The following is a 12,088-nucleotide window of genomic DNA, read 5'->3' as shown; positions in this document are numbered from 1 at the left end:
AAGATTTGAAGCTTGCAAAACTTGTCTCAAAATATGGGAAAGTGGATTGGGAAACAATTGCTTCTATAATGAAAAATCGATCAGCAAGACAATGCCGCGATAGATGGAATTACTACTTGAATCCAAAAATTAGGAGCCGACCATGGACTGAGACAGAAGACAAGATTCTGCTCATTAAATACTTCCTATTAGGACCCAAATGGAGTGTTCTTTGCCAATATTTTGAAAATAGAACAGACATCGATATTAGATATAGATTTTTATTCATTCAAAGGGAATCCAAAAAAAATTGTCAATTGAGAAAAATACATCAGACGGGAAAACTCCGTCAACATGAGAAAATTTTCCGAATTTATAAAGTACGATGTGGAAAACTAGTGAAATTCATATGTTTATGAATTTAAACTCGTTTTTCACATCATTCAAATATTGAAATTTGGCAAAAAACGATTATAGACAATATTTTCTATAGTAAGAGATTTCAAAGTGCTTACCATTGATTAGATTTCGTCTAATCATATTGTGTAGTAATGATTCATTCATCAGCATCAACGCAGAGATTTTAAAGCATAATTTTCAGATAGAATCTGTATTTATTTATACGCGTTTCAGAATATATTCGAGAAAATACTGCTGAATAAAATTCTTTATCTTATAAAATTGAGCGATATACCAAGCGTGCCATTATTTTCTTTCATAGGAATTCGCGCATATTTCATAATTTGAGTATATATTTTGTTTTTCTCCCTTTCATTGAAATTTAATAGAACATATGAGGACTATATAAAGTAACGAAAACGATAGGTCTATTAGCATATAATAGTATTAAGGCTAAATTTTAAGAAAAATGAAAATCGCGAATTAAAGAGTGATAATAAGTAGTATATATTGAGATTTTCTGAGTCTGTATGTATTCAATGTGCATCATATTGACATATTTGAATTGTGATGCTTTCTGTTAAACCTAGACTAAATAAGGTATCATATATCTCATTTGTGTCAATTGTCCAAATAGAAAAGGGTTCACTAGAATGTCTATGATTTGACCTGAAAATCATTTTTATAAAGAGTACATTGTTCATTCCCCTCATGAAATAAAATTGATTAAACAATTAAAGCAATTAATCTGTTTAATTAGCTGGCATGGCCCACATAAGTTTACTTTAATTGATTTCTTTTACCCCAAGCTGTAAAACTAATGGCTCATTATAAGATTCCCAAAATTGAAACTCAGCTTCTAAATTTTTTCGAAACTGATAAAGAAATATCATGTGCGTATGTAATAGAGGCTATAGTTTTAATTTCGATGCAAGAACAGTAATTTGTAAACATCGAAAAGTGACATCAAGATGAACACTGGAGATCTAGACCGAGTTATTGCACACATTGAATCAGGAAAATATCCATCCCTCGAGGATGTTAAATATCTTTGCGAAAAGGCAATGGAGATCTTACGTGATTTGCCAAACGTAGTCTCCGTTCCTGCGCCAGTTTCAATTTGTGGTGATACACACGGTCAGTTCTACGACTTATTGGAACTATTTTCACTTGGAGGCAAGTGCCCAGATACAAATTATTTATTTTTAGGCGATTATGTTGACCGTGGATATTATTCAGTCGAAACATTTTTATTTTTAATTGCATTAAAAGTTCGTTATCCATCAAGAATGACTTTACTTCGTGGTAACCACGAATCGAGACAGACAACTCAAGCATACGGATTTTATGACGAGATTATCAGAAAATACGGCGACGCTTCAGTATGGCAACTTTTCAATCAAGTATTCGATCTTCTTCCAATTTGTGCTGTAGTAGGCGAGAAAATATTCTGTGTTCATGGAGGCTTATCTCCACTTATTACAAGTATAGATCAAATTCAGGGTTGCGACCGTAAGAAGGAAGTACCAGAGCGTGGTCTCATGTGCGACCTTCTATGGTCTGACCCAGATACAGTATCCGGATTTCAGATTTCTCCTCGTGGCGCTGGATATATTTTTGGCGACCATGTTGTTCAGCAATTTAACCGTGCTAATAGATTAACCTTAATTTGTAGAGCACACCAACTTGCTATGGAAGGCTACGTTGAATGGTTTGATAGGAAATTGTTCACTGTTTGGTCTGCCCCTAACTACTGCTACCGTGGTGGCAATCCTGCATCAATTTTAGAAGTATCTACGGATTTGACTACTAGATGGAAGATGTTTGAAGCCGCTCCACCTGAAGCTCGTGGTGAATTCCCAGACAGAACTATGGTAGAATATTTCATGTGATTGTTGAAAATGATTCGAAAATACATAAACTTTCCCTTCATTTTTTTTATTACTAAATACCAGGCAATACATATTTTTTTTTATAATTCAATTATGACCTTATCATTCTTAATCTATATAATAGTTGTAGTCCCCTCAATGAAATAAAGTATTTTTTATAATCATTTCGTCGTATTTGTTGTAATTGTGTTTCAAAAAAAATCTTAGCAAGTATTTTGGACTAGTCCAATATTGTTTTTATATTCTTTACATTTTTGTAATGATAATATTTATGGAATAATGATAAGGGTAGCAATCATAATGTTAGCTACCAAAAGGCGGGATACAGCCAATACAACATATATTAAATTTATGCTATCCAAGAACAATAGGAACAGATGCAAAACAAATATTCTTTACGAAAGGATCTTGCATTCTCATTCGTACGATTGATTTTATCAAGAGGAACTGTAATTACGGTATACATTGCATGATTAATTCATTTGGCCTCTGTTGTTTGTTCTCTGAAAGGCGAAATAATCTTTCTCAAATTGTTGGTTGATTATAAAATTTTGGATGATCTACATGATCTCGCCCAACTACGTGGCGTATAGTTTGACACCTATCATGAGATTATGAAATATTCAGTGAATAATTAATGGGTTGTAAGGACTATAGAAAGAAATAATATTCGTGCGGATTGTTGGAATACTATAGAGCAATTACAAACGTTACATCAATCATATTATCCGACCACTTTTGACAAAATCATCTTAATCATTTTTGAAGTACAAAAGAAGTGATAAATTATTAAATAACTAGGGGAGGGTAGTACTTAAAATTTTCAGTTCCAAAAAAATTTTGTTTATATTATCGTTTTTGAGAACTTTGGAAATTTGAGAAAAACGATAAAACTATAACTTCATTTCTTTTTATGGAAGCAGATAACCTTGCTGTTAACACAATCCGTTGCCTTGCTGCTGATATTGTCAGCAAAGCCAACTCTGGCCACCCAGGCCGTCCACTTTGTCTTCTCCAGCAGCCCACTCCTTTGGTCTAAATTCTACAGTTACGAAAAGGACTGGATCAACCGTGATCGTTTCGTTCTTGGCCCAGGTCATGCCTCTGCCCTTATGTATTCCTTACTCCACCTTTACCAACGCGAACTCACAATAGACATCTTAAGCAATTCCGTCAGTTACATGCCAAGTGCGCTGGCCACCCAGAGCACTACCTCATCCATGATGTTGAGGCAAACAACTGGCCCACTTGGACAGGGTATTGGTTATGCTATCGGTATGGCTGCACTTGAACTTAACCTTGCTGCTCGCTTCAACAAGCCAGACTTCCCAGTCTTCAACCACAAGGTCTTCGCCTTCGTTTTCGGATGGTGAAATGATGGAAGGTGTCCAGGCTGAAACAGCCTCATGGGCAGGCCACCAGAAGCTCGATAATCTTATCGTTCTTTATGATGACAACCACATCACAATTGATGGCAACACAAACCTTGCCTTCACAGAAGATGTTTCTTGCCCGCTACCGTGCTTACGGCTGGCACACACTCGTTGTCGGAATGCCGAAAAGGACCTCGAAGCCATCGAGAAGGCATCAACCAGGCCCTCGAGCTCAAGGGTGCTCCAGTCCTTATCGATCTTAAGACAACAATCGGCTTCGGTTCCGAAGTTGCCAACACACCAAAGGTCCACGGCACACCACTCAACAAGGATCAGCTCGCCGCCCTCAAGAAGTTCTTCGGCTTCAACCCAGAAGAATCCTTCGTTGTCCCAGAACAGGTCTACAAGCTCTACGACGGCGGTTCGTGAGAAGGCCCACCAGAAGGCTGAAGCATGGCGTGCCATGTTCGCTGACTACGCCAAGAAGTACCCAGAAGAGTACGCTCAGCTCGACCAGATCTTACATCCAAACTTCACAGTCGAGGAGTTCAAGAAGTTCATGCCACTCAACGACGAGAAGAATGTTGCTACACGTGTTGCTTCTGGTGTTATGCTCAACGCTATCCTTCCACACTTACCAGGCCTTATCGGTGGCTCTGCTGACCTTACACCATCCAACAACACAGCTCTTACAGGCCAGAAGTCCTTCCAGCCAGACTGCGCGAGGGCCGCTACCTCGAGTTCGGTATCCGTGACACGTATGATCGGCATCGCCAACGGTATGCAGTTCTACGGCTTACCAGGCCTTGTCCCATTCGTCGCCACATTCTTCACATTCATCCAGTACGGCCTCGGCGCTCTCCGTGTCGCTGCTCTCGACAAGCTCCGTATGCTCCTCATCATGACACACGATTCCATCGGTCTCGGTGAAGATGGTCCAACACACCAGAACGTTGAGAACTTCGCCATGATCCGCGCTCTTCCAAACACACTCCTCCTCCGCCCAGCCGATATCCTCGAGACATCCGCCTGCTACACAGCTGCCCTCACAGGCCCAGCTCGTCCAGCAGTCTTCGCCCTCTCCCGCCAGAACGCTCCTCCAGTTCCAGGCGTTAACTTTCGATGCGCTCTCAAGGGTGGCTACATCGTCAAGGATGTCAGGATCCAAAGCTTATCTTCGTTGCTACAGGCACAGAGCTCAAGCTCGCTTACGATGCTGCTGAGAAGCTTGGCCTTCCAGTCCGTGTCGTCTCAATGCCATGCACAGAGATCTTCGAGGAACAGTCCGAGGAGTACAAGAAGTCCGTCCTTCCAGGCAACGTCCCAACAATTTCCATCGAAGCCGGCATCCACCAGGGCTGGGAGAAGTACTCTCATGTCCACTTCGGTGTCGAGACATTCGGCCTTTCTGCTCCAGCAGGCAAGGTTTACGACTTCTTCGGCTTAACACCAGAAAAGGTTGCTGAGCGCGCTCAGAAGGTCCTTGATTATTACTCAAAGACCCCAGTCCCAGATCTCTCCGCTAGACCACAGTTCTAAAATTAAGTGAGATTCTTGACGTTTATTAATCAAATTAACTACCTTCTTTTATATTGCTCTCGGCCACCTATAATATTATAAATATATACTTTGAATTTTAAATTTAATTTTTATTTACTAACTTTTTTATTGAAATTTTATTTATCAATATATTCTTTGTCTATTATCCTATTGTTTTATCGATTTAATTTCTCCGAAAACCTCCAAATTTTTTTGAAAATTGAAAAAATGAAGATATTTTTTCATTTTTTATTGTCATTTTTCAGATTTCATAAAATTTTTGGAAATTTTAAACTTTATATTCATATGCAGATAAGGGCACAAATCATAATTTTAATCAAAAATCACAAAAATAGTTTTCTCCACTCAAAAGATCGTAAAAAATTTGAATTCATTGAACGGATAAAGAAATTACAAAGGTACATTCACTAGGCGATAACAGTAAAATGGGATGAAAATAGGATAAATAGCATCCCTATATAGTGCCTAACAATATTTATACGGACCAAAAAAATTTGGCTAGAGATTTGGCGAGTTATAAAACTTTAGAAAATTGAGAGGGATTTTTATTTTTGAATTTTTTTGGAAAGTTAAAATTGCGATTAAAAATTGATTTCCGGGAGAACTAAGCATCTCATCATATATTTAAATCGATAAAAATATTAAATAATAGTTGAATAGTATAACTACGTGAAATTATGGCTGAATTTACAGAAAAAATGAACATATTTGACATTTTTGAAAATTCATACGTTAGATGGTGACAGACTCATAAACTATACTTTAGCTAAGATTGATATATGGTTTCAACAACACATGGTTAAAATCGTAAAAATATTTTAGATTTCAAAAAAGATATATATGGTAATATAATGGAACAAAGTCAACAAATAGCATGTAAAATATGTTATAATTAACTTTTTATTAGATCCAATAGTAGATATCGAATGGTTTCCAGCTTTATGGTTAATTATTTTCTTTTCGAGCTTCTCTTTAACTGTTGTATTAAGGTTGTAAATTTTTGATGCCAGAAACTATTGAATCTTCTTTGCTGCTGCATTTTTCTTGAGAGTTCTTGCAATTTCGAATAGATCTGCGCATTGTATGAAATGGAGGCTTTAAAATATCTTGAAAACAGAATAGGACTGCTTTTCAAAGGAATGCTTACTTGTAAATCAAAGAGTTTCAAAATTGACAGCAAGATTATTCATCATAACTTTCGATTTTGCTGCGAAAAAGGAAGACAAGTAATTACAAATCATTTACTGTTGTTCATCAAAAGAAGAAAACTTTTATAACAACTAATGATGATAAAATCAAGCTATCTTTTAATATTTTAAATTGATAAGACATTCAAAAATATTTGAATGGTTTAAATATTTTCTTTTAATTTCTATAAGATATTATCATGATTATATAATAAAATTTAAATTTTTATTCAAAAAGGCAATATTTCAAACTTTTAATTTCAAAAATCTTAATTCTGCAATAAGTGTATTTAATTGTAGCAAATTTATGATCCTTCGTCATGCTTAGCAATTTGGAACTCATAAATTAATGATTTCTTCAAGTAAAATTCTGCATTATTTCAAAAGTCAATAATTCTCTAGTAACTTTTCTTCAAACCCTAACCATTATATTATATGTATAATGGAGAATAATTGCAAAGAAAGATAGCCGAATTTACTGGGTAGTTCTTGTGATGCGAAATTAATTGCAAATTAACACCTAGTTTTAACAGCATCAATCTCTTTTTGCTCTCATCTAAATGCATTCGCACACTTTAATTTGAAATATAAGAGTTTTGGAAATTATCAAATTTATCTGCTCAAATACTATAGATCTTCATAAGTGTTAATAGAATCATTAGCCCTTACATATAGTGTTTAATATAATGATGCACATTATACTGGGATTCATTCCTTATTCATCTATTATTATAAGATTTACAACCCCATGAAAATTTAAAATTTTGTCAAAAATAGTGAATGTACCTTTGAAATTACCCATCTAATTCTCTCTTTGTTCATTTTATCCATCAGATTTTCTTTCAAAGTCAAACTGATGTAAGATGTGTAACGCAAATTGTTTACACAGAAAATGAGCGATAACATTCTCAAGGATCTCCTTGCCATCACATCACAAGACAAGTTCCTAAATGAGAAGCTCCAACAGATTTCAAATGATTTCCCAGACTATATTGAGAATAATTCTCTACAATTTGCCGATCAAATATTTAGTCGAGATTGTAAAGGATGCGCAGCCAATTACAACAGAAAAGCTAAAACATTCATGCAGAAATCCGAAGAAGCATACAATTCCGAAAATGTTCTTCTTTTGAAAGAATTAAAGATTTCCGATGCCAAAACTAACGATTATCTCGAACTCATGAGTATGTTCCAGATAGTCCATTCTTTGAAGCAGTTTCAGGCAAGTTACAGCAGAAGAAGATCAAAACTCGCCTCTTTGAAAGAAAAAATCTTTGACTTCGAGAACGAGAAGGTACAAGCAATTCCAAAGGCCGCTAAAATTGATGTCAGTGCCAACTCATTACCAGTACAGCCATCACATGATTCCTCAGACATAATTCAAGCAGTTTTCAGAGGCGATCTGAAGACAGTTGAGAACTTAATAAACGATGATCCAGCACTCATCGAGAAGACAGAATCCGATGGCGCCACTCCTCTCTACTTTGCGGCTCAAGAAGGTTATCTTGATATCGTAAAACTCCTTGTCCGCAAGAAAGCACAACATCGAAGCTCACACAGCAAGGGAGCTACACCAATCTACATCGCTTCCAGAAAGGACATGCAGAAGTTGTTGAATTTTCTCGCAGAATCAAACGCAAACATCGAAGCAGTTACGAAAGACGATCAACACCACTCTACATAGCTTGCCAGAATGGCAATACATCTACTGTACGTTCCCTCATCGCTCACGGAGCTATACAGACGATGCAAATTTGGAGCTGGAGCCACTCCATTGTACATTGCTGCCCAGAATGGTCGTAATGAAGTTGTCTCCATTCTCTCCGAGAAGGCAAATATCGAGGCTTCCCTTTCCAATGGCTCAACTCCACTTTCAATCGCCTGCCAGAACGGACATGTCCAAGTTGCTAAGAAGTTAATAGACAGAGGTGCCATGTAAATGCTATTACAAAGACGGAGCCACTCCTCTTTACCTCGCATGTCAAAATGGACATCGCGATGTCGTCAGTTTGTTGTTAGATAACCACGCTGATGTTGAAAAAGATCCGAAATCACTGTTCATCGCTTCTTACAGAGGTTATTCCATATCGTTGAAATGCTAGTTCAATCAGGTGCCAAATTAGATGAAGTTTGCACCGATGGAGCAACCACGTTATACGTTTTCCGCTCAAAACGGTTATATCAATATCGTTAAAATCCTTGTTGAAGGCGGCGCTGACACAGAGAAGAAGTTCAAGAGTGGTTGCAACACCTCTTTTAGTTGCATCTCAAAATGGCTTCATGGATATTGTTGTCTTCCTCGTGGAGAAGAAGGCAAACATCAACGCTACAACAGAAAGTGGAATCTCTGTAAGAAGATTGGAAAGACAAAGGAAATAAAGAATACTTGAGATCAAAGGGTGCAACAAAATAATTTTTATTTAAAGATGCTATTTTTATTTTTTGGAAGTGAGTTAACCAATCATAGTTTTTTAAGAAATAAATAAACATTATTTATAAAAAACAAAAATTATATCAAAAATTACAATTTTTGTAAGTGTTCATAAACGAAATTCCTAGTATTGTACTAAGCGAGATCAAATCTAATTGTACTTTTTGTTTTTGAAAAGAATTGTATCAAAAATATTTGGAAATATTCATCAAATTGGAAACATTTGCATTATTTCCTTATTAATTTTTTCGTAAAAATGCCAATCACTAATATCTAACTTTCATAAACTTAGTATTACAATCATTGAGATTAATTTCGACGCCAATTGTCACGAAAAATCTTAAAATGTTTAGTAACAAGTTCGGGTTCGTATTTTACATTTTGATTTTCTTCTGTTTCTTGCTGTGCTTTTTATCCAAATAACTCTACGAATCATATCTGAAAACGCTGGGTTGTTGAAACATACTCGTAATCATGGAGAGTGTCGACTTCATTGTAGTGATTAGTATGTAATTTAAATCATTAAAAATTTCTTTGGCGTATTTTCCTTAATAACATCTTTAAGGTAAGATTTTTCTAGCATTTCGGAAATCTTTTCATAAATCCTCATACTGCGACTCTCTAATCCTCTGTTGACATTGAATTTTTTTGTCACTTTTAGAAAAACTATGAATAAAGTTCTAATCAAAGCCAAATTCACAAATCAATAGCATTTGTATCAGCAAAGATTTATGATTTTAAGTTTTGTTCATCATTTTTTTTCAAAGTTAGAGTTTGATGGATCTTGAAAAATCGGCCAGTATATTCGATTTCCATCGTTTCTCTATAATGTTTGAACACAATGACATTAGTGACAACACAAATAACCAACAATCTACAGACGACACTCTCAGATTTCAAACAATTATTATTGGATTTCAAAGAGAATTCAAAAAACTAACAGATATTCGAAATAGAGCAACTACATATAGTAGTTGGCAAACTGTACAGTTATTTATCAAGTTTTGAATCAATTCCTTTTTCCAAGAAAATCATTGAGATAGACTTTGCCAAATACACTATAACATTGTTTGATCAGTATGAAGCTTCGAGAGTGCTAGTATCTTGCATTTTTACAGCTTTTTCATCCAATAAAGAATATATTGATCGATTTTTTGAGAGTTTTGACCCATTAAAACTATATTTATTACGAAAATTGTCCAGACTTTATTACAATTAATGCTATAATTTATGCAACAAAGATGATTCAATTTAATTTGATTAATAAGATAGAAAAATAATGATTTTTTCCATTTATTACTGAACTATTGCTTGAATATTACTGATCCTCCAGAATGTCAATATAGTTTATCAATTCATTTATAATTGTTGCAACAAAAATAGCATCTGTTGAATTTTTAGGGCAATATGTTGATGTTTTATTAAACATTATAACATATATATTGAGCACATCGAAAATTATGATGATTTATGTGTTTTTTCATTGATATTTCTAGTATTAAACCAAAAATGCAAATTCAATGATTTTACACCAGAATTAGTTCAACATATTAAAGTAATGGAAATGAAGAATCCATACTACGGATTATGGCTGATTTCATTTTTAATTCAATCAGATGAGAGAGCTTTGCAAACATTTGTTGAAGATAGTTTATCATTGGCCAAGTATTTGATGCTCACCTCGAAGAGCCTTTAATTGCAAAAGATTGCCGATGTTCAATTATTTTTATAATTAGTACACTATATCACAAAATCAGCATATACAAGATATTAAAAGTACGCACAGTTTATTGTTTCACATTATGAAAACATGACACTCAGTTTAAAGTTGTTTCAATTTATTTTGTAACAACAATGTTTTCTAATGCCAATTTTCAGAGTTACAAGAATTAGATTTTGATCAACTATTTGAGATTCTTTCTGAAATTATAATTCTCTCAAAATTATTTGAAAATTTAAAATCTTCAGATTTTTGAATGATTATAAAACAAATAAAAGCCAACACTTGCAGGATGGCCAATCAATATAAATGATTTAACTCGAGAATAATGACATAATTTCTCAACTTGAATGCTTATCTGATGATGAATCATAATCTTTACCTTTTTCATTAATTTATCTATGTGCCTTATGATAAGGATAATATATAGGTCATATCAATTTAACCTTATTTATATTCCTTATTCATTATAGTCCTTGTTTGTATTTTATTTGATAAAATTTCATGTTTCTTAAAAATCATTAAGAATTTCATATTCAATATAATGCCAATGTATGTGTTTACACTTCAGTATCTAAAAAATATATGCTTTTCGATTCTATATTAACATTGTTGTTTACTAGATAATCAGTGAGAATATTCTAGTCTTGATTCAAATTGCCATCACATATAGCCATATGTATCATCAAAATCAATCTATTGACAATAATCTTTTATATTTTTCTCTTATTCATTTTATTTGGCTTAAAAATTCATTTAAAACAAAGAATTTCACTTTATTCTACAATAATTCCACTTAGAAAATTCGGAAACAATCATACAATAGGATTTGAAATTGTCAAAATATCATTATCCGGCGTTTTTCCAAAATTATTAAAAAATACAATGATCCAGATGATTAATTGCAATGAAGTTACCATTTCAATTTCGAGTTCTTTTCAATAGAAAAGAACCTTTTTGGGAAGTTAGAATGAGAATCATGTATGCACTGCAAAAATCAAGTTAATTAAGCGTCAAATTCAATTAAGGGGATGAGATTTATTATTCTTTCCGACTCTTCGCAATTTTGAATGATTTTATATCGAGTAACGGAAAAAAAGAAATTAAAATAACACAGAAAGTGAATTTTACAATGTTAAAATATTATTTTGGTATAATATCAGATTTGGAATGGTTACATTATACTGTGAAAATAGAGCTATTCAATTTTTGTGAATTTTACACAAATGCTTCGGAGGCAGTATTCAAAGAAGCAGACTTCACTAAGCTTTTCAACAATCTAATCCTCCGAGCAGTTCGTGAGATCACAGGACAATTTGAAATAACCACCTCCACAATTGCCCTCAAAAATTCAAAGAGAAAGAAAATACGAATAAAATTTGAAGAAAATCACTTAAGTCTATATGATTCTCCTATTACAGACATAAAAGTTCCACAAAACTAGCCTTCTAAGATTGAGATGTATTAGGAATTGGCGCCCAGCTAGCAATTAGTTGATATTCCTACTCTTCCTCAATTGAAATCATCTCATTTTCAAGGCTATATTA

General features: G+C 34.3%; 3 protein-coding genes across 3 annotated transcripts, besides 1 other annotated feature; all 3 read left to right on the top strand.

Annotated features, from left to right (window-relative positions):
• Window positions 1–888: 888 nt before the first annotated feature.
• Window positions 889–2,754, top strand: TVAGG3_0049960 (serine/threonine-protein phosphatase PPA2A-related family; the record flags this gene model as incomplete). Its single annotated transcript, XM_001319752.2, has 1 exon — window positions 1,350–2,270. The coding sequence occupies one exon, from the start codon at window positions 1,350–1,352 to the stop codon at window positions 2,268–2,270; it is 921 nt and encodes a 306-aa protein (XP_001319787.1).
• Window positions 2,755–3,198: 444 nt separating this feature from the next.
• Window positions 3,199–3,776, top strand: TVAGG3_0049950 (transketolase protein; the record flags this gene model as incomplete). Its single annotated transcript, XM_051220983.1, has 1 exon — window positions 3,236–3,643. One exon carries the CDS (start codon window positions 3,236–3,238, stop codon window positions 3,641–3,643), a length of 408 nt encoding a protein of 135 aa, XP_051105969.1.
• A 1,819-nt stretch (window positions 3,777–5,595) lies between these two features.
• Window positions 5,596–7,180: a mobile genetic element.
• Window positions 7,181–8,528: 1,348 nt separating this feature from the next.
• TVAGG3_0049930 (uncharacterized protein) lies at window positions 8,529–8,780 on the top strand (the record flags this gene model as incomplete). Its single annotated transcript, XM_051220982.1, has 1 exon — window positions 8,529–8,780. The coding sequence occupies one exon, from the start codon at window positions 8,529–8,531 to the stop codon at window positions 8,778–8,780; it is 252 nt and encodes an 83-aa protein (XP_051105968.1).
• Between the last annotated feature and the right edge of the window lie 3,308 nt (window positions 8,781–12,088).

This window comes from Trichomonas vaginalis, chromosome IV (assembly GCF_026262505.1).
Source record: "Trichomonas vaginalis G3 chromosome IV, whole genome shotgun sequence".
Taxonomy (NCBI): Eukaryota; Parabasalia; order Trichomonadida; family Trichomonadidae; genus Trichomonas; species Trichomonas vaginalis.
This window is presented reverse-complemented; position numbering and strand designations above follow the sequence as displayed.